The sequence below is a fragment of the Eutrigla gurnardus genome (assembly GCF_963514095.1).
Source record: "Eutrigla gurnardus genome assembly, chromosome: 11".
In the NCBI taxonomy this organism is placed as follows: domain Eukaryota; kingdom Metazoa; phylum Chordata; class Actinopteri; order Perciformes; family Triglidae; genus Eutrigla; species Eutrigla gurnardus.
In genome coordinates, this window is record NC_139925.1 from 5,322,657 (window position 1) to 5,346,240 (window position 23,584).

Consider the following 23,584-nt stretch of genomic DNA (forward strand, 5'->3'; position numbering starts at 1 on the left):
GGGAGGGGGGATGAATCATTCAAAGATTTTAATTCCATTGACAAAAAGCAATGAGAGTGAATCGCCACCTCGCAGGATGGCCTTTTACTTCAAAGAGCTGCAGCAGAGACAAGACAGATCCTGGATGTGTTCATCTCTGCCGGGGTCAGCGAGCAGGGAGTTCAGGGGGAGGCCAGGAAGATTGCTTTTTGTTTATCTACTCGGTGAGTTACAATCAGTCATCCTTTGTCACTCTGACCCTTGTGAGATCCCAAACCCAAGCTCCCAGTGTAGAAACACAGGAGGGCAGTTACAGCATCCGATTCGGAGGTTTTATCCAGAAAACGAGCACCGCAGATTCATTGTTGCGTTATTTAGGTTCAGCTGGTCACCGTGTGAAACCACACCGCACCATCTGATTATCCACCACGGTGGCTGGACCTCCTGAGGGCCGGGGAGTGCTGGTGTCAGGTCTTTTTGGCTCATCAAAAAAATGGTTTTCCATTTCTTTTTAGATGAAATTCTCCTCCAGTGGTTCACATTTGAGATCTCTGACCTTTTTAAAAGATTGATATTCATTCCCCTTCTTCTCTCCGTGGTGACCTTTTTTAGACAACAAATCATTCTCAAATAATTGTGGTCCCAGGTGACATTTTAGGCACCAAATCCCATTGATCCCGTTAGTAATCCTACCTTTTTAATACGGTTTAAGAGACACATTAAAGAGCATTTTTCTTGTCGTTACTCACAACGTCGTCGTTTTCCGGGAAACCAAGCGCATACTTGCGTATAAGTATCATATATTCTGTATTTTACCCAGAGTGCCTCCTTGCTGTGCAGTTGGTTTTAGAGAAATTGCTCATTTTCCACCAAACATAAACAAACTCAACAGCAAAATGCGCCCAGACAATATTGTTTAATCTCTCCCTTCTATTCCTCTCGATGATGATGAGCCCACCCCCCCCTGAAAATTGAATGCCACTTGTTTTCCAGCCCATCTCCTGCCTGAAAAGGCAGCCAACCTCTGTACCCTGCCAACGCACGCCTCTCAGCCGTTCTCTAACCTTCATTTGGCACACAGACAATAGAAAAATTGCTCTGCCCGGCCCCCCTGCCCTCGCCAATTCACTACTCAACGCCGCCGCTTCAGAATTCTGCTATAGTGGGGACGCGCCCAGTGAGCCGTGCCATTGTTATTTGTCTCTTCTGAAGTGGAGAGAGACACACACACACACACACACTCTCAGATATGGGTGGGCACACATGTGTTAACTTACACACATACCCATAAATCATTTCTCCACGGGGGTTCACACTCGTACAATTCCTCCCAAAAAACGTCAAAGCCGGCCTCATCCATCACAAAAGCGTCTCTTCAAAGACGACCACATATTAATTTACAAGTTACAGGCGTTGGCATTATGGCTCCGCGTGCTGGAAACGCAGACAACACGTCAGCTCCCCAGCACGATGGTGCGATTGGTGGCTTCCCGGTGGCCCCGCCGGTATCAACCCCTCGGCCCTGGGGGTTAATTGGTGGCAGCCACTTGGCCTGCCATCTGACAGCGGCGGGGTGTGGGTGCTGCTCTGCTGATGGCCCAGTAATAAGAAGGAGAGACAGGCAGGCACACTCACTTCAGCACCCCGCCCTCCCATGTGGGACCGCTGACTGACAGCACTGCTCTTTCTCCTCAAGGTACAAACAGGAAGGATTATAAATATAAGCGTTGCAGGAAGGAGCAGCGGTCCAGGTCCTGCTGGGACCGGTAGGTTCAGTTAGAACTCCACCACGCATCGGGTCATACGTTCAGCCGTATCTTTCGGGTCTCACACATGAATAGCAATGGCTGTGGGAAAGCAGCCTCTATCTCCAGTCACAGCTGGAGTTTTTAAGCTATCTGAAGATCAGCCATTTCCCCCAAGAAATTACTAACCTGAATGAAATATAAAATGAATCGCCGTAGCCTCGTGTCAGCGCTTCTGATATTTCGGGATCCCCAAAAGCCATAAACGGCAATGAGAATTCACACATTAGAAAGCAAAGAGGGGATGATAACGCTTTCCCCTTAATCATGCAGCAGTCGAGGAGAGGCGTTAATAATATGGTGAAACACAAAAGGGGGACGAGGTGTGATGGTGAACTGAACAGTTTGTAATGTGGGTGGCTTGATGTCCGGGGAGGTTTGTCGTATGTACGTTCACCACTGTGTGCATTAAAAGGTGATAATAGAGGTTTTCTTTGCTCTCCTCCTCCCAGAATCCTCTATTTTTAACTAAGAGAACATGTCTTGTCTCAGTATCTCCATCGCATCGCGTCCAATAAACATGATAAATGACATCAACAGAAAATAAGGCCTAAATGCAAGAAATAATGAAACATCTACATAATGTATTAAACAACTGGGCTGCTGCTAATCTGAATAAAATGTTTTTTTTTATGTTCAGATGACACACTTACAGCATCTGTGCTGCTCTAACATCCTGTTCTAGTCTTTAGCGAGGAAGAGATAATTAGTTTTTTCAACACCATCCGTCTCCACGGAGACCAGACATCTCACCAGTACTAATCTGCCTCCTCCCTCCTCCTCCTCCTCCTCCTCGTCGTCTCCTCACCTCCCATCACCACTGCACTCCATCAACAGTAATGTACATTAGAGCTGACTGATAAGATTTACAGTGGATGATGGATGCATGTGTGTATCTGAGTGTATATGTGTGTATAGATACACTATATATATATATATATATGCCCATGTGGGGACAAACGCCCTTTCAATCAAACTGAATATGTGTCACCGTGCCAAACTAGAACTGGAGGAAGCTGGCTGGTCCTCGCCTGAAGGCAGAGCTGCACTTGTGATTTGATCTGGAGCGCCTCTGGTTATGGAAGCTGATCCAAAGCTGGAGGGCCGATCAATTAATATTGAATGTGATGAGCTGGAAAATGAGTTTACAGTACCCAATACCCAAGGAGGTGTCCTCTAATGCGATTTACAGTTCAATAGTGATGTGGTTATATGATCAAGTGTATTGGTGAAACTAAAAGATAGGATCATTATTAAAAGGGCAGATACAAAGCACTCAGCAGCCAGACTGTTGGAAGGCCTAGCATTCAATAATGCCTCTTAGGTTGTTTTTTGTTTTTTTGGAGATTGGTAGAAGGCATGAGAGGATATGAAAATGTCACGCTATTATCCCGCTAATTAAGAAAAATATGTTAAAAACTAAACACTTATTTTTGCAACCAGAGGAGTCGCCTCCTAATGGCCACTTGAGGCAGTAAGGGGCAAACAAATTACGCTATTGCATTGTGGGAACTGTAGGATGCAGATGAGGATTTTTGCTGTTGTTTTTTTGTTTTGTTGTGCAGTTTCTATGTTGGAGGCTTGTGCTTATATAGGCTGTGCTTTTATCAAATTCCTCTTCCAGTAAGTCAGCTAGTGATGCCAGGTGTGTTCATTTTAGATTCATGGCACATACAGGTACTCTCAAACAACTCTCAATATGAAACGAACCAGACACAAAACGGCCATCTGCCCTATTGATAGAAAAGGTCCCGAGCCTTGCTCCCCTGCTGGGCGCCCAGATCGCAGCCATGTTGCTCCTTGACCACGCAGACACCAACCCGTCCTGCAGTGTGTGTGACTGACTGCTGGCTCCCATCCAAAGACTTGACCCTGCCTCTCCAAGGATGCAGCATCAGGGAAAGCTCTCACACACCACACACAAAAACAAGGAAAAAAAACTTTTCCTGGCTCAGAGTAAGCCCAGGTGGTCTCACCTTCCAGCCTCTGACCACTTCAAGGAAGAAACTCGCACACAAAAACATCACTAGCTCTATTCATCCATCTGTAAAACACGAACGGTTAAGAACAGAATAAGAGCTGCTGCTCTGAGACCAGCTAAACAGCTCAAATCTCCATGAGGAAGCATAAACGGGGCGTCTGGTGTCGACGACTGGGCTGGGGAAAAAAGGCAGCCGCTCACTCGGCACATCATTATCCTGTTGTGCAGCTGATTTAGGAGCACAGACAGAGAAAAAAGATACTGTTTTGACTAACATGGTTTATATAGAGGCGGGTATGCAGCATGGAGGAGATGTGAAATGTGAAAATGGGGCTCTGGGAGGAGGAAAAAGGTGTGAGTGCATGATTTGGTGGGTGAGGCGATGCATTCAAGGACAACAGAGGCGAGAGAAACTCCTTGGGGGGTGGGGGGGGGGGGGGCTCTGTTTACATCATGTAGGGGTTTTTCACTCTTGATTGAGTCTTTAAGTCGTTACTGAAATAGGTGAGACGACACACTCTTACCTCTGCAGTCTGTCCTCCAGCAGCCTGACATACTTGGTGGTGTTCTCTTCCAGTCGGCTTTCTGCGTGGACGGAAAAGCAGAGAGAACAGCCCGTTACATGCACTTCATTTACTAATGTCATTAGCAGTGACGGGGTATCCTAGCAACAAATCACAGCTCTAATGCTATTAAAAACGGACTTGTCATCAGCTGCATTGTACATGGGCTCTGCAAAATCAGCACTCGGGATGAGATTAAAGCTCTTAAAATGGCAGCAAAACATAATATAACATAAATCATTTTACATTTTGTTATTGCATCTCACTTAAAACATATTTTATTTGTGAACAATCTTTTTTTTGTAGTAAAACACTCAAAATAATCTTAAATACGATGATCATGAATCATAAGCTCTCACTGCATAAATTGAGAATAAACATGTTAAAAAATCTATTTTGGTATTGTGCATTTTTTAAATTAGGCTCCATTTTTCACTTTTCGATAATGAGAATTCACCACAATCGATGCAAGATAAAACCCTATATCATCCCTAGATGAGATTATATAGGATTTTATCGATTTTCTTTATATAGGGTTTTGAGTAAATTTTGCTGATTATCGGGATAATATCGTGAATCCCCTTGTGACATGACGTTACTGTCCCACGTCTAGTCATCACCACTGCTGGTGAAGCTGCTACAGTACAGTTCAGTACAAAGGCCCAGCTGGACGTCTCTTAAGACAAACACAATATTGAAGGGGGAAAAATCATTCCCACAGCTCTAAGAGGGGATCAGATTGTAGACGGCCCGGGGATAAAAGTGGATCCTAACATGGCATGGATCGGTCCATATATACGATGCCAGATTTCCTGTGGGGCATGAAGTTGGATGCATAGCTTATGCTGCTTCCTGCGACCTTCTGCCAGCAGTGAGCTGTGCCTGAGGAGGCAGACGCTGCCTGAGTGTTACTCAGGATGGAGAGGAGGCCAATCTGAGCTCCGTTAATGAGCTCATGTATGAAACATGAGAATAACCCCCCCCCCCCCCCCCCCCCCCCCACTGTAGCAGCAGGTCTTTGAACACAATAGGATGCACTTATATCAAATTGCACCTCATATATGTGCTATAATGTTCAATTCAACCCTCATCCTCCTCCTCCAGTGAAACACACGCCGGCCCGGAAGATCCGCCATTCCCGGCATTTCCAACACTCCCCCGAAAAAACCCTGAGAGGTCATGAAGTGATTAACGGCGAAATACTTCCACATTTACTAAATTAGGTATTTAGACGTAGGTGAGTAGATGGATACCACTCCCATATGTATTCATTTAATATGGAGCTAGCAGCTAGTTAGCTTAGCAGAAAGTCTGGACACGGGGTGTGGCTGCTAGCTGAAAGTCAACCCATAAGGCTTCCTAATTAACACGTTATAACTTAATGACATGTTGTGGTTTTATGGGATGTTCTGTTACTGCAACTACTTCTTAGTGTACACACACATTGGGTGTGAACACACCGTAACACTTCTATTTCTCTATTTGCCTCGCAAGATCCCTTTTCCAGTCTTTATGCTAAACAAATCGGCCTCAGTTAACTTTTGGCAAGAAAGCGATGAGACTCATTTCCCAAAAATGCCGAATAGAGACGTTAATGGAGTTCATTAAAAAAACAAAACAACTCATGATGAAGTCACGAGTAGATATTTTTAGGAAGCCCAAGCCCAAAAAAAAAAAAAAAAAATGGTTGGAAGCCACTCTAATGTAATGCCACTTAGCTCGCTCACACAGAGAGGAAGTCACCTAATTGGCTGTTCTGAATCACACTGAGCTTTGAAATATAATTTGTATCATTGTCTTGATGGCGGTTATTAGACAGCGTCAGCTCCGGGACGAGATGAGCTGGTGGCTGGCACAGCGGGGAGAAAAAGGGAAAAAAGTCTTCCACTTAAGTAGCTGTGTGACACACACACACACACACACAGATAGTCAGTCAGGTTATTTATGGAGGTTGCGTGTCACAGAAAGGGGAGATCTTGCCTGAGAGTCGTTTCCATTCAAAGTGGCCGAATCTGCTCAATCAGAAGGGGAGCGGGAGCAGCTATCGCATATCTGGTGAGCAGATCGGGCGTACGCGGACCAGACGGCTCACTTACCACCCCTCTAATTGCTATACGAGATCCTATCCCACCTGACAGAGTCTCCCGTGTCAACTCCCATTCACGGCGGCTCCGCTAGGCAGCGTGCGAGGAGATAGCCATTGAATAATACATGGGGGCATTAAGGCCGACTCCGGATGGCACAGGGCATGTACAGATGTGAGATGACTAAGTAGGCTGCGGCTTGAAACAAGAACACGCGCCACATTTAGAAGTTAATATACGCTGAGGAATAGAAACAGTCAACACAAAATAGAGGCGGATGAAGATGGCGGAGATGACATGAGTGTATTGACTTAATTTTTATTTCTATGGTAATGCTGAGAGGATGTGAGTTCCACATCCTGTCGCCATGCCAACTGGTGGCAAAAATAAAAAAAAAAACTAGCGAGCCTCTTCGGGCGTGACAGATGAAAATAATCTTTCCTTTATAGAATGGGACAGGACATCAAGCGGCAGAGCCTCCTCCCGCGCTAAGTGCAACCGGAGCACCGGGTGATACTGCCACTTCCTGTAAGTCGGCGGGAGGCTACTGTCATTGGCAGGCCATGCGAATAAAATCAGCACTAAAAAGAAGCCATAAAGAAGAGAGCCGGTCTGTTAGTCCCTGATACACGAGGCCCGTACGCTTGGTGTTGAAGGGGACCTCACAAAGGCGTTCACAGAGCCCAGCACTGGAAAATTCATGAGCTCAGCCTCCCCCTCACGCCATGCGATCTCAGCGGGCGCTAAACATCACCGATTGTTGCCAAGGACTCCGGCCAAAAAACGTAGAGGCCTTTCATTCATAACACAAACGGCACTGAGACGCCACTGAAAGAGGATGAGTCGGGGAAAAAAAGAAGCCATTTACTTAATAAAGGTCAACATACTCATTCATTATTGTAATGAAGAAATAATTACTCCAGCTGAAGATGTAAACTTGATGAAAATGATGACGCCGATGATTGCAATCGGTGGCGTGGACAAAGCAAATGGAGCAGACGTATCGGCATGGCGACGCTCAATTCCCGGTGATGAAGTTCTGGGTGTTAATGAGCCTGCAGACGTTAACGACGGCAAGGTGTTTGGATTTGCTGCCGCGTTACGAGCAGCTCTCTAATTGAAAGTGAATAATGCAGTCACATTTTTTTTCTTGTAACAATAAAAGCACCCAACATCTGTGAGGGGCCCCCTCGCCTTGTCAAACAAATTAGAGGCGGCCCCGTGCTAACGCAGCACCGCCGGTATGCGTGTTATAAAAAGCCGGGCGCATAATAAGGCAGAAGAGAAATTGTGTTGTCTTTGTAATTGAGTTGAACGCGCCCGACTGTGATTAATGCGCTTTTAAAGCTCGGGCCGTTTTGGGTGCAACGGCGCTGCAGGTAACACAAACGCACAGTCGGCATACGGCGGCGGCGTGTGAATGTATGTGAAGTTAGCGGCAGCCGAGCAGCAGGGCTGATGAAGGAAGAGGGACGGTGCTTCATATCTCAGGCAGACACTCAATAACCCGTGACGCTTTAAGGCTGCGGGATCACAAAGCAACGGCAGCACACAGATTGCAGCTGGCACGCCGTAACATATTGCGGGGCTTCGCACCAATGCACAACAAAAGGACAAAAAAAAAAAAGAGGTGTGTAAAATCTCTGCTTGGGCGGATACATACATTTCAGTTTTGGGGTACTGAATTGCCCCGACAGAAATGTTAGACATGCTACCTGTCATTATAACTCAAATAGTTTTGTTTAGAGCAGAACCTACTTTGCTGTGAGATAGAAAATAACCTATTTTTTCTTCTGATGGCTTAATCTGGGAGGCGTTAAAAGACCCAACTCTCCCAAAATGTGCAGCCGTAAAAGCTCTATAACACTTTCTCAACAGCTCACATTCCTGCCTCATTAAACTGGCATCTTATTATTTCCTCCGCATGCTTTAGGAAACTCCATTAGCACCAGGCCGATCCATTTTCCACAAAAACACATTTCTGAATGTGTCACCTCCCTCCACTGAAGCTTTGTTTAAACTAGCCTGTACGTACTCAGACACAGTGGTGCTTTAAGCCAGCATGCTAACATGCTCAAAGTGGTACAGCAGGTAGAATGTTCACTGTGCTTGCATGCCAACATCTGCTAATTAGCTCTAAAGCAGGTGTGTCAAACTGATCCAGTAAAGGGCCGCTGTGGCTGCAGGTTTTCATTCCAACCAAGCAAGAACACACCTGACTCGACTTATTCACCTACCTGATTGGCCTTCACACCTTGATTGGTTGGATCAGGTGTGTTCTTGCTTGGTTGGAATGAAAACCTGCAGCCACAGCGGCCCTTTACTGGATCAGTTTGACACACCTGCTCTAAAGCATAAGTCATAAACTGAACTATTGGGCCTCCAAGTGACGGCACTAGTCAAAGGGAGAGTCAGGGCGGCAACCGGCAAAGTTTCTTAAACTTGCATTCTCTCTACTGGCCATTAGGGGGCAACTCCTGATCAGTAAGCCGCTTTTGGTCAATCGCTAGTTTTCTTCAAGACAGCATGATGTTCATTTAGTCATTAATTATGGTCCATTTAAAGTCACATAGACAAATAAATGCTTTAGGGCGGGGCTTCCTTTTGATTGACAGGTCAGCTACTAAGATGACTTCAAAACTTCCTAACCTCGAATTATGGAAGCTAACTTAACAGCCGAGCACCAGAATCCAGATCCAGTAAGGTTTCTGCTCGGCTCCAAAAATCCAAGATGGCGACAGTCAAAATGCCCAACTTCGTATCAAAACCGGAGTCAACAAACCAATGGGTGACGTCACCATGACTACGTCCACTTCTTATGTACTAATTAGTCTGTCAGTCTAGTTTTACACTGTTTGCAGTGCAACCAACCCTTTTTTTAACTGAAAGGAAATGGATTGATGCCATGGCGGGAGCTACTGTGGTGACACCTCAATCAACTTCCCTTTTGTTTCTGCAGTAATTCTGATGGCTACGGACGCTGTGAAACACACAATGGAATGACATCCTGAATTGAATCACAGGAGGGGGAAAAAATTAATACTGCCAAAACTTCAGAGACAAAAAAAAAACCCATAACATTCTCCCGGGTCCACTTAACCACCACACCACTCTCAATCATTCAGACACTCTTTAGGAGAAGAGCTGTCATACGTTCCATCATGTTCTCAACAGAAGCACCCTGAAAGAGACAGGGTCATGAATAAATCATATATGTCCTCGCCTTCACTATTGGCACTACATTAAGAGGAAAATTGCATTTGATTAATAACACAGAGAGATGGTGTTTTGATTTGATGATGTACACTTCAGATTCTGGACCAGCATGCACAGTTGAGTATAAACGCGCTGCAAATTCCTGCCAAGGACCATAAAGCACTGCAGGTGACACCCGGAGTGGGAGCTGTATGAAGGAAGAATAAATTGTGTAGATGCAGCAAAAAAAAAAGAAGAAATCCACACGAATGAAATGTGCACCAGCGGAACCATGTGGAGAAGACAACATCTTTATCTGCAGAAAACCAAATTAGCTGATTGCTGCAGAATGTACCGCCTGCATACTAACAATAGCATTAAATAAGCATTCGCAAGATACTTTGATAAATCAAGAGGAACACACACTGACACTGCCTCCGCGTTAGCATGGCCTCACCCCCGGGGGGTCATTTACTCAGCTCTTCAATTATTTATCTGTAAATTTAGCATCACTCCAGATCTCTCTTGGGGACAAACTTATACTCTCAGCAGGGAATCAAACCTCCGGCTATAATGGCTTTGGTATTCATCAACACTCGACGTCAATGGCAATTAGGGACGTAATGGCTCCCGGGCCAAAAAAAAAACCCCACGCCACAACGTACGGTGGGTGGAGGTGCTCAACAAGCTGATGTAGTTTCAGTGAAATGCATTTGCGTGGATCTTGCCAAGGTTTCAGCGGAACAGTGTGTTGCTTTGGAGGAACCATATATGGTTTCCTTCTTATAAGATGACACTAGTGTCACAAGGTTTGGAAACCTCAAACCAGAAGGATGGCCATCTTGATTTGAAGTACACTGTAATTTCTAATCCCCTCCAGCTAAAGAAATGGTAATGTGCTGTCTTTGGGGCTATCAGTATCCAGCTAGCATGTGCCAGCCCCCCCTTATTACCAAATAGGATGACAGTTTAATGAGCCCCTTGCTTGGTGTCGGCAACGCATTGTGAAATCGCGCCCGGTGCCATATTGTGTGCGCCCACTTGAGCATTTGAGCTAACGGCACAACCAATCATTAACTCGCCGTCTCGTCCCACATCGGTGACTCATTTCTTCTCACCTGGTTCGTCTCTTTGTTTATGTTTCCTTTTGCATGTCAGTGGTGTCCCTGAGAGCTGTGTTATTCTGTATTTAGGATACGGAGGTGAACTTGAAGACGTCTTTGCTGGTTGTCACGGTAGAGACTAATGCTATCCTTTAGCGAGTCAAGGTTTTCAGGACTATTTCAGGAAACAAATCAGACCGGTGACTGAGCTTTCATGCACTCTGGTGAAAGGAAAAGAATCATGCAAGCAACTACTGCAATAATCTAAAATCATAAACCTTTAATATGGACACAAATACAAAGCCCATGCATTACCATATATCCCCATAAAAAACTCAAAGCACCTCTGCTTGACTGCAACAATGAAAGGCTGCCCCCTAGTGACAGCAGAGGGTCCGTTCAGGAGAAGACAATGGGTGGACACAGACGGTGACGCTGCAGCCACGGGCCGTAATGGTGTCGATAACGGTTTGTTAGATGGCTGATTGCACGCCTCGAGGTTGCAGCAGGAAGGACCCCGATCCAGAGCCCCTGTCTCTGGTCTACTTTCTCACTTACATCATTTCTTTTTTTTCCTCTCTGCACTCCCCCGTCTCAGTGGATCTGAGAGTAAAGTGACCTTTTTTCTTTTTTTTATATCACTGATGGACTTGAGAGAGTAGCACTGCAGGTGATGCTGTCAAAGTCCATTTATGTCTCTGCCAGCGCCAGAAGGACAAACCAATCCAACCCCTCCTCCCCAAAAAAGCAAGCCCTTTCTTAAAGCAGCATTCAGATCTCCTCTAGCTGGAGAGTCTGCGAGCGCTGATACATCATGTTTGCACTGAGTAGCTTCGAGGGAATTGGCTACTTCGCACAATCTAAAGCCCATTTCCCCTCCCCTTCCTCTCAACAACTGCCAATCCTGCTGCCAACTCATTTGATGCCGACTCCCCGCTGACGGCAGATCACTTCTTCATTTGGGAGCAAAGTCATTGTCCATTGATGTCCTCCCAGCGTGGAGCAACATCAACAGAGGACTTGTCTTTCAAAGAATTGATATTTAAAAGGTGTATTCAAAAGAACGGGAAAGGCACCTGACCTTTCAAAAAAATACTACAAACGTTTCCCTGCCTCAGTGGGCAAGGAAGCGTTTGTTGTGTGTTCGTTTTGATAAATGTTTTATTTAATTTTATTTTTCTTCTCAAAGTCAGAGCTGAAAGAAGAGTCAAACGTGGACTTGCATTGAGACACGACTTCAAATGAATGATAATGTTATTCTGTGTAAACTGTTACACAGATACACCATATAGACGTATTAGGGGTATATGTCAGTGTTGTGTTCACAGCTTGTTTCCACTGCCCCCAAGTGGTAGAAGCAAATCAGTCAAAAACAACCTTGTGTGCCGAGAGATGAAGCAAAGTGCCAAAAACTGCAGTTCCTCAAATCTCCACTTGAGGCTGGCTCCAGAAGTGAGTCACCTGAGTGAGTTACCTCCATGTAGACAGCAACAAGGTTGCTTTGTACATGTTGAAGTCCCAGATACACAAAGAAACGACTTCCTGTCTGAATGCGTAACGTCACCCAGAGGTGCTCAGAGTGAGTTTCACTGAGCTGTATTCACTTTGAACTGCAAGTCACATGTCAGCTGGTCTACTACAGCGGCATGAACCCAAAATACAACAATTTTGTTGGGATTTAATTGCAATAAATGGATACAAATTATGCAGAAATAACTACATAATGAAGACAATTTGGAAAAAGTCTTTAGTTGTGGTTTGGTAGATCTGTCTGCAAGACGATAAGCAAATAACGTTAAAATGCTTGTTTTCTGAATGGAGTCTGGATGGATTGGAGTCACACATGTTTTGAGAACTGTTGAATGAGTTTTGGGACGTCTTTGCCCACATTTCCTCAAAACGGAGCGGGTTCATTGACTCACCGTGCTGGGCCTCCCTCTGCTCCAGCTCCCGTCGGAGCTGCTGCCGCTGCTCCTTCATCCTGGCCAGCTCCTCGCTGCTCCCCGAGCTGAGGCTGTGCAGCCTCTTGGCCAGAGCGTCCAGCCGCTCCCGCTCCAGACACACCGCCTTCATCTCCGCCTTCAGCTCCTTGGCACCGCCGAAGTCGTTACCTGCAACCGCCGCACAATTAAGCTTACGCCGGCCATTAATGAGCGCCTCCGTCGATGTAAATAGAAGACGTGAAACGTAGGGTGGTGTTGAACTGGGGGTGCGGTTGTGCGGTGAGTTACCGGAGATGGCTGCCAGTTTGGCTTCGTGCAGCGCCAAGAGCTGAGTTTCAGTCTCGCTGACTTTCCTCCTCAGGCTGCTGCCCAGCCTCTGACTCATGACCACCTGGGGGAAAGAGGAACAAGAAGAGGCTGAGCAGAGAGCGAGGTGGGGGGGATGGGGTGGTAACTAACAAAACCTTTGCAGACGCATGGATCCCACAGGATGCACAGCTCATTTCCAATTCCGTTTTCATTTTCTTTTTTGACACTCATTCTAACAAAACCTTACAGATTCATTTCCATCCTCCCGCTTCGAATACACGGCAGAGCATCAGCAGATGTGTTACCTTGTCTGTAACCTTTAGAAAGAAAGAGCTCGTCTCCTTGCACGCGGACAGACAGGGAAATGTGAAATCTCCATAAAAGATGCCATTAGAATGTCAGAGAGGGAAAAAAGGGTCCTGAATGTCACGGTCCTGATGGGGATGCGGCACCTCGACTCAGGTTGATGGCTTCAGATACGGCCTGTCTGCCCCCCCCTCTATCTGACCTTTGGACCTCTGTTCTTTCCAATGTACTCACTTTGAGTAACAGCGGGATACAATACCCGTGATGCGTTTCCTTCTTTTGAGGAAACATTTTCCCCCCACTCAAAGGGATTCGGAGACGGATTTTCTGACGCATTCTCTCCTTGAATCTGACACGGTTTTGTGCAACTCCTTTTTGAAAAGGCTGTCAAATACGTTTTCTGAGGCAGAGCGTCTCCAGGGAGTTCTCGTCCCACGGAAATACAGAAAACAGGCTTGCATCATTTTTATTTCACGCATTTACATGCACTGGGAAGTGCTTTTCACACTGTAGACAATTTCCCAACGTCGGTGATTTTCATTTCAAAACATCAGGCTTTTCGTCAATCTCAAGGAAATAGTCGATAAAAAGAAGGTGAAAGTTACTTTCAGGCCAGAAATCATTTTGTCCCAGCAGGTGTGCCATTTTCACACATGGTGGACTTGTCATTTAGGAACAAAAACATTTCATTTCAACTTTAATGATGGAAAATCTTGTGATTTCAGGTAAAAGTGTCTCTTTGTGGAGAGCATACGCGTCCTTTGTGAGGCCGGGACCATTTGATGATTTCTTTCTAAAAGGATCACACTAAGAGTAGAGAGGTCTCCGCTGTGCTTCTATTCTTTAACCACCACTTCTTATGGATTTCTGCTGCTTCTGGCTTCTTTTTCTCCCCACTCAGCGGCAGAGATGTATGCATAGAGATCAGTGAGAGGGAAAAGCAAACCCTGGAGAAGCAAGAGGGAACTCCAGAAACACAGCTAATACAAAGGGGAAGCGTTCACACATGGGAATACACTGCTGATACGCATAGAAAACCCAACAAGGCTGTGTTGAATCAACACACAGAACACCTATGAAACCAGCTGCTACTAAAAAGCAAAAGCACTACAATTAAAAGACCTAATTCACTTCCTTAATTCTACCAGAAATACTCTATTATTCTACTGTGGTTGTATGAGGGATTTTAAAAGGGAGCGTTTTTCTGAATCAACTCTTACGTGACTCCTGTGGACAGTTCACTGCCTCGTCAAATACGGATCAGCACATGAATGCAGACGCTGACATTTAGTACGCATATTTAATACACCGGCGCTGGCACACAAGTACGTGTTTTCCAGCTGCCAGACTCACTGCTGATTAGATATTCACACACATCGCTGTTGTGGATTAAAGAGGGTCAGAGGAACAGTGGCTTACTTTAGCTGTGGCTTCCTTTATGGACAGATTCAATGCCTGCTCCTGCTCCTGGAGTCTGCAGAAAGGAAATCAACATGTTACAGTGCAGCACTTAATGTCATTTCAACCCTTTTGGGGGCTTCAAGGGGAAAGCCAAAGTCCTCCAGTTTGCTATAATCTACTCATCTGGATGCTGAACACAGGTCGGGTTTATCGTCTATCAGAAGAGTTACTGAATCGAGCAAGAAAGCCGGCTCTAAGCATTCACTGTTAAGTCTGTATCCTTGCATCTGTAGCACAACCTTCAAGCAGAAACCATAACAACCAGAACACTAAACAATGTTTTTATGCTTAATTTTTAATAATATATATGTAAAAAATCATTTTATGAAATTGATTATTTTGTGACGATCAACTAAAATGGTAAAATAACTGTTTCATATTTTAGGAAAGAAGCTTATTTTCTTTGTTGTGCAGTGGAAAATGAATATGAAAATATGTGTGCCACTCTTTAATCCGTCCATTAAAAATAAAGCTCAAGCTCAGCTGCCAGTTAGCTTAGCTTAGCATTTTTTTTCAAACAGAATCAGCGTATATTATGCAGCAAAAGGGGAGTTTACGAGGATTTTTTTTTCCAAAACAAAGATGATTTTTAGGAGCTTTCGCATCGTGAGGCATCGACCAATCACGTTGTGCAGAACGGGTTTAGTTGAGCCTATATTTATACAAACTTTATACCTCCTTTCAACCTCAGCAACAAACCAATAAAAGCCCTAATACTTCATATTTGCAGGGGCATTTTCGTGTTATTGTTTCATCTCAACATCTTAAAAACAAGTGGATAAAAATCTTGAAAAAGCAGCTCCAAAGCAGACGAGGAGATATGATTGTCATTTCAAACTGACCTGTGTCTGCTTACGTTACATATTCTGATGGTTTCCATTGACTGGCCCATTAGATTAAATCGTCTAGATGATATTTTCAGATTTCAAGGGTATGTTAGTAATGTTATAACTGCACATGTATGTAAACATGCAAACAAGACAAGGTCACATTATCCTGTGACAGACGTATCAATCAATTAGCAGACGGGGGAGGGGGAAAAAAGGAGCATAAAAATCCATTTTGCACAACACGATCACCTTGAGATGGTCCCAATCGTCTCATATCACAAAAATCAGCATGCCCTTTTCATGTTATTCAAGCTGATGTTCTGGGTGAGTCAGGGTAAAATGTTGTCTGTGAACATCAGCGTTACCGCGGCCGTTGGTTAAAGGGATGCAGCTATTTTGGATTTCTTTAATCCCAATACCCGAAAGGAAATAAATCTTGAAATGAGAAAAGAAATGTCCTGCGTTATTTGGGAAAAAAAAAAAAAAAAAAACATAAGCGGCACAATCACTGTGATGACCCGAAAGCACGCCGCCAGGAGATGGTGCGGCTGAATATCCAATCTGAGGTCGCAATTTCAATCAGCAGCGCGGATAAATGCGCTCCCCTCGGGGTAGGGAATATGTCAGATATCAAATTATGCCAGTGATGGTGGGTCATGCCACCGAGATGGCGATAAGTACAATTTACACGTCTTTTCTAATGAGTGGCAAGACAGAGAGGCTTTCCACGATGCTCCGTCGCAAGCTATTAACTTCAGAGGATACGATGCAAAGTAATCATTTGCATCTGAGAGAAGGGAGGGAAAAAAACGATTAAAATTCAAAGCGGGTTCAAGCAGGTGTGAGAGGAGAGGATTGAGGGCACGGGGATGTGAGGAATAAAGAAAAAGTCGCTGTGGCTGCTTCATGCATCCTCTCTGAACCTGAAAACAAATCCTCCCTCATGAAAGTCTCACTAAATGATCGCATTACATTCACTTTGCACTTCAGTTCAACGTGACAAACGAGTGCTTTCAACCTAGAAGAAAGCTCCATCAAAAACTACATCCAGCTTTAGCTATTTTTAAAACAAATCTGGAAACACTGTATTGTCAGAGCTCTTCCTAGCTGTTATTTGAGATGTTAATTGGGTTGATGGTGTGTGCCCGCACGACTCTGTTGTACTTTCTCGGTACGAGACGAGATGTTCCCGCTGCAAGATTTATTCAAAATGCCACTTTGTTTGCCACAAAGTACGTGACTCCATGCAGGGAAAACGATCATGGACTGCTGGTTGTTGTTGTTGCATCACTACCACACAGCTCTCTAGCAGCCCCACCTGCTGACTGACGGTACTGCGGGAGAGTTTCCTGGAGGCATGATGAGATTTATCTTGCGTGTCTCATGTGATCCATATTTCATGTATTATATATAAATACATAAAGAGCATATAATAATAATGGATTTGACTCTCTTCTGCGTCCGATCACATAAAAATAACATTTCACATGAATGAGAGGACACTGATGTATTCTGCAGGTGTGTGGCGCCGACCTGAGCGAGGAGGGTGAAGGCGAGACGGAGATCTGCGTCCGGTTTTCGGAGGTGACCAGGTCCTGCAGGGTTCGGCTCATGTGCCGGAGCTGGTCCACGGTGCAGCTCCTCAGCACGGAGCCCTCCAGCTCCTCGGCCTCCACCTGCTGCTCCTCCTGCTGGATCTGCTGCTGCAGGCGTCGGCCGCGGTCCTTCAGCTCCGTCAGCCTCCGCTGCAGCTCTGCCATCTCCTCCTGCACAGGTTTTTATTTATTTAAGAGTTCAGTGTCAGGTACTCAAGTTTAGTTCTGCTGTGGACATGTTTTGCTTCTTGTAGAGACTCCTTCTTGTCCTGAATTTGACACTATATTAAAGCCTGAAACAGAACCAAACTTCTCTAATTCCAGAAATATCTTCTGGAAAAAGAGAGAGCATAACACATAACGGATAAAGCACGCTGAATTTACCTCTACCAGCTGCTTCTCTTGGATCAGCTGATCTCTCCGATGCAGTGGACCCTGCAGGGAGTCGGACCGCTCCCTTGCATCGGCCTCCCCAGCCTCCCTGACAACCAAGTCACAAAAAGAGAGTGGATTTACTGAGAGAACAAATCAATAATTATTTTCTCATAGACTTCTAAGCAATCTGACTTCCTTTTTCCAAACAGACGTGTCGCCCCCTGATGGTCATTAGAAAGAATGCAAGCACTTCAGGGTTGGCTTCACTTTTCAGAACTTCAGGTTGCCTCCTGGTTTGAACCAGTGTCTCACTTATTTTCTCTGTCTTTCTCCAACCCACTGAAGTGGAAGGACATATATAACGGAGGCGACTTGTGTCTATTATTATTTTTAAAAACTCTTGAGATGCAGGTAAATGTGTAAAACACGGTCACACTGCATTCTTGCATGGGTTGTATTTGTGCAGGATTCCCTCTGGAGAGGCCACACCTGACTTCCTTCCTGTCATAAGAGCTATTTTTAGCATCCCTCCCTAACTGCTCCGTCCTACAAGATTATAATATATAGATGTTTATGGGACGATGCTCAAAAAACTCCATTTAACCACATAAAGCTGAGAAAATGCAAAGTATATACAATACAAAACCCAGTGGGGCTGTGTTTTGTTCAACATCATGTCATCATTAACAATTCTCTTGTGTAAATAAACACCTGAAACAATAGGGAATATTTCACATCTGGTTTCATGTAAACATGTGATTCTCTATACGTCAATAAGAACGAACAACTCTTTTACTTAAAAAAACTACAGAACATACCAAAGGGAAGGAGAAGAGGGGGGTAGGAGAAGAGCATAGTTCCTCTTTAAGTGTACACAATGCATCATTGTTGGGAGACTGACCTGCACTGACTGCAGTCTGCCCTCTGGAGGGCGCTGTGCACCGCCTGTCTGAGCCGCTCCAGGAAGAGAGCGACGCTGGGCTGTCTGGAGGGCAGACCCAGCTTCAGAGCGCCTCGCTCCCTGCACAGCTCCTCCAGCTTCTTCCCAAAACGCTCCGCTGGAAACGCACAATCATAGCAGCAGCATTTGGTGAAAACCATCCATCGTTCACAGCGAGGTCAGAGGTGAAAGTGGAAACGTGTGACTGTACAGGAATGAGCTTTCTCTCTGGGTCATAATGTCTTCGTCGCCTACATTCAAAGAAGTATGAATTTCTATTGTAGAATTCTATTTTATGGAGAGCCAATGACAGAAAAACAGTAACAGAATCAAACAGAATCCCTGAAAAGACACCCTGACCCAGATAGCCACTCCGCCTAAATAGTTGAAGGTCTACAACAGATGTTGCATTTATTTCTGTCACAAGTCTCCAAGAAACGGGTCCAAATAAAGTCCGCTTCTGGAAAATAAACTAAGATCTGTTTCTTCTAGAGATTCAAAATAAAGTCCAGATTGCGTTTGTTAGGTTTGAGGACTCGCCGGTTCTTTCCCATGCAGTCTTCAAAGTGAAAAACATCCCAAGCTGAACACGAAGCACTAAACATGAGAAGTTCCACGGTTTTAATCTTGTAAATAAATGCAGATTAGATTTCCAGCTTCGTCCACTTTTCCCACCAAGTTCAGTTTTTGGTTTAGCGCATGAAAACGTGTGTGAGGGGCCAGAAAAACAAACCATTCCTTCAGCTCTGGTTAATGTGCAGCATCACATGCTCAGTGAGAAGTTCTCACGTCTTCCCTCATCTAAAACATCAGACTGATAATTGTCTGGGTGCTGATTTAATAAAATGAGATATGTAAAAGCCATAAAACACGTCAGAGAATCAAGCTCTCGGTCTGTAACAGCTGAGACGCCCTCCTTATTACAGCAAACGGCTCAACTGAAAGTCTTAAGTTCACCTGCGTCGTAGTCGTCATCCAAGATGGCTCTCTGCTGGAGCCTCTGCAGCTTCAACATCATGGACTCGATCTGAAAGAGAGACACGATGAAGGCAAAGACCCAACCGATTACCCAACAGTCCAGAGGGCAGCGCTCTTTAAACAGTCGGCCCGGGCTTAAAACAGACAAGAGAAGCGTGTCAAAGTGACACCGGGTCAGCGGGTTGAGGACTCGGTCTCATCTCACGACAAAGACTAATCGACCCGACTACATGGAATTAAGGAATAGGTCCCTGAAATATCCTAATCTTCCTATTACAGAAGCAATTTCTAAACTTGTGGCTCGCATCTCAAGAAATCCTGATTATAACTGTGAACATAATATTTGGTTAGAATGTACTGGAGGTGGATGAGAACATGTGTGTTAATATTTGAGGTTCCCAGCCTGTGTTTACCCTCCCAAAACAAAGCCTGCACACTATTTTCATAGTTTGCTTTTGTTCTTAAAGAACTGTGGATAATATGTGTATTTAGTTTCTTGATGAGAAGATAGAAACCTTAATCTTCTCCTCTAACTCTTAACTGATTCTGGACCTGGTCTGGGAACCCACTTAAACCCGGTGAATGGTGTTTGTGACAGTTGGTTGACCCCGTCGTGCCCACCTTGGTGTGCGTGCGGTTGTTTTGGAGGCAGTCCTGCAGCACGCCCTCGTACTTCTTCACCAGGCTGTCCCAGCCCTGGTCGGAGGCCGGCGTGGCGCTCTCGTAGCCGGAGGTGACGGAGGAGGCGGAGGCGGTGTCCGAGTCCACGGACAGGGAGGAGGTGATGTCTATGTCCAGAGATCGTGAGTCGCTGTCGGGCAGGTCCGGTGTGACCCCCCTGTCCCCCCACAGACACCCCCGCCAAAACCTCCCGCCCGGCGCCGGCTCCTCTCTCTCCGGCTGGCTGCTCGGCGGGGAGGAGGGCAGCGACTGGTTTGAGACATTGTGCTGCACGGAGAAGGTTGCTGGTTTTGTTTGAGGCGCATCAGTTGACCGACCGGCGTACGTCTTCTGGCTGGCGTTGAGAGACCGCTGGATGAAACTGAAGCTTGAGTTAAAGGAGTCCTCGGGGGAGGCCGGGTTCAGACTGAACCTGGGTTCAGTCTGGGGCAGAGTGGAGGGACCCTGGTGGCTGGAAGCACCGTTACTGGCACTGTAGTCCACGTGGGGAAGAGGACGGGTGAAACCGTCCCCCTTCCAGGAGCTACATGTGAGTTTATCAGGCTGCTGCTGACTCATTAAGGACACTTTGCCAGCAGGCGTTTGAGCGCCGGTTCCCTCGGTGAAGTCGGCGTGACGTCCAGACTTTCCGTTCATAATGCAAGCAGTCCTCCCTTCATCCTCCTCCTCCTCCTCCTCCTCCTGCCCATGAGTAGTGCTCTGTATTCTGGACTGCTCTCCTCTCATGTACCCCGGTCTTCGGTGGAGCCTCTTACGACCGGGGCCGCCAGCTGTCCCCGACGCCCTGCCACCTGTCGATGCAGAGATTAACCATTAAGCTGGACAGAACACGGTCATGAGGAAGATAACGAGTGAGCTCATGGAACTGGCAGGATTAGCTGTGCAGTCGTGGCGTACATCAGGGAAAACCTGCCAACTACACAAGATATGTGATACAACCAAAACTGAAAATGACTTTCCTCCCCCTCGTCCCTTAGAGCTAGCGGCGCTAACCGAGAGAAAAGACAGCTTGGGCAGATGTCAGACATTTCCCAGAGTTCTGCTCCAGCTGTTGGGAAATACCAAAGCCACACAGTCACTGTGAGTTATAAGACACGCCCCCTCTCAGCGGAGGAGTGGACTACATGAACAATATTTCCTGGAGCTGCATTTGAATTTGTTTGGTCTTTCTTTTGTTGACCTAAACCAGAGGTTCTCACAGCGTGGGGCCGGCCTGTGCTGCAGGGGGAACGACCCTGATTCATGTTGGAACACAAAACAGACAAACCGGCGATGATGCTAATAAGGCTGCCCTCCTCTCAGTCCATGAGTCCACTAGTCAGTTGTTTTGGTCTTCGTCCAGTTTGATATTTGGAGTCGATTAGTGCTTTTTTCATGCTAAATGTTGTGTTTACCAGAGATGTGCTCATAAGATTTAAAGAGGACGTATGACTACAGGAAATGGTAATCCCCTGCTAAAATAAAACAACAACGGCTGAGAGGTTTTTCTGAGCATTAAAGCACGTAAACATGTTCTAGTAGTAACGTGAAATACACGCAGAAAAGAAGACGCTGCACAAAATCAATACGATAAGCTTCAAACACTAACATTGACATTTTAATGCATCAAACTATAAAGTCGGCATGGCTGAAATATTGTAAACAGTTTGCCTACACATAGGAGAAATATTAGCGTTCATTTGAAGTCATCTCTTTTTTAGCAGTAATCATGCAAAAATCATTTGGGAAAAGTTGAACTTGCAGAACAGAGAGCAGCCCGTTCTTATTTCAGATTATCTGATTATTTTTCACTTAAACAGATTATTATTTGAAAGTTAAAGTGATTCCAGTGTCTTTTAGTGCCATTTTAAAGAGTTCTAATCGCATTTTGATGAATTATCGGGATAATATCGCGATATATTGATATTATTTTCATTCTCATACCGTCCCGTGCCGAGGCTTAAAAGTGGTTTGTGCTCCGAGCTGGACACCTGCTGCAGCTCCACGTGATGAAATGTGATGAGATGTGATGAGATGTTAGGATTCAGAGGAGGAGACGGGCTGAAACGTCGGGGAGTCAACAGCCTCTTTGTGTACAGCTGTGTCGCAACAGCCCTCTTCCCCCTCCGGCTCTCAATTCTCTCTTCCCACTCACACACTGAACACACACTGAACACACACTGAACACACACACACGTTTGTACTGGAAACACTGGGGCATTCATACTACTGTCATTATGAAACAAATAGCTTAACAACATACTTGGACATTAGAAAGAATTAGGGACGGGACCGTATAGGATGTTATCGTCCATCAGGATGAATAAATTATGGGGTTAATCGTGAATATCGTCGTGAGTGAAAAAAGATGTCAAGCTGTGGATTGAACTCAATCGCTTAAAGATCGATGCCACCCTATGATCATTTTATTTATTATTGTATTGTTTTTCAGTGAAAAAGTCTGAATCTTATCAGTGATGCAGGAAACATATTAGTTTCTTAACATATATTAAGTGATTCCAGTCATTTTTTAGTGCCATTTCTAAGAGTTTTAAGCACATTTGATGATTATCGGGATAATATTGTGAATTATTTTGTCCGGGATAATCGTGATTATGAAAATAACGACCACTCTCCTCCAGTTAGGGTGACATCACTCTGGACCACAGAGGAAGAGACACAAAAGGACGCCACTTTAAGAGAGAGTTGGGACGTTGGACCGATGGGAGGTCAGAGTTTCTAGTGATATAGTGATGGGGGTTTTCCCATTGTGTGTGTGTGTGTGTGTGTGTGTGTGTATGTATATACTGTATATATGTGTGTGTGAGTTGTCTTCTGTCCACCGGGACCCGTCGCACCGAAGCTCGAGTTACATACAGCTCCATTAGTGTTTCTTTGCAGACGCGGTCGCCGTTCCATAACCGATTTTGAGAAACCCGACCCCGTCCGTGGGGCAACGCAGCCGCCCCCCATCTGCTGTGTCCGAGGCGTAACGGGGAGCCCAGCGAGGCAACGGGGAGGGAAAGTGTTACTGTATCCCCCTCGATTACACAGAGGGAAGGGGAAGGAAATGCCTCAGGGCCCATTGTGTGTGTGTGTGTGTGTGTTTGGGGGCATAGAGCCCATCAGCGGTATGTCATTCGCTGCTTCCTGCCGGCTTTGTGCTAAAATAGTTAACCGGACAGGATTTAGGCCACACACACACACAGACACACACACACACATACTTCTAAACCTGGAATGCAATTCTTGGTACAAATTCCTCGTCTCCTCACAGCAGACATGGGCTCAAATAATTAGAGATCACGGAAAAACCCCAGATCTGAACCCTCCACCGGTGACAGATGTAAATCTAAGACTGCTACTTTATTACACGTGTTTCGGTTGCGTCTTTGTTTGCAGGGCTCAAGTTTTTGAAGCCAAGCAGATCCTCATGACTGCAGTTTTTCAGTTTAAAACCAGAAAACGCCTCCTGGT

The 23,584-nt window shown here is 45.5% G+C and overlaps 1 protein-coding gene across 4 annotated transcripts in view; it reads right to left on the minus strand.

Moving 5' to 3' along the window:
* disc1 (DISC1 scaffold protein) overlaps nt 1-23,584 on the minus strand; it is a 39,062-nt gene that overhangs the window by 13,381 nt on the left and 2,097 nt on the right. For all 4 annotated transcript variants that reach the window (XR_014598012.1, XM_084021998.1, XM_084021997.1 and 1 more), the window contains exons 2-10: nt 20,069-20,919; nt 19,427-19,496; nt 18,431-18,587; nt 17,539-17,635; nt 17,093-17,325; nt 14,688-14,742; nt 12,942-13,044; nt 12,633-12,821; nt 4,290-4,350 (exon numbers count right to left, since the gene is read on the minus strand). Coding sequence is in view for 3 of the 4 variants with exons in the window: in XM_084021998.1 (XP_083878124.1) it covers nt 4,290-4,350; nt 12,633-12,821; nt 12,942-13,044; nt 14,688-14,742; nt 17,093-17,325; nt 17,539-17,635; nt 18,431-18,587; nt 19,427-19,496; nt 20,069-20,919 (1,816 nt within the window). In the remaining variant the exon portion in view is untranslated. The remainder of the gene's footprint in view (nt 1-4,289; nt 4,351-12,632; nt 12,822-12,941; nt 13,045-14,687; nt 14,743-17,092; nt 17,326-17,538; nt 17,636-18,430; nt 18,588-19,426; nt 19,497-20,068; nt 20,920-23,584) is intronic.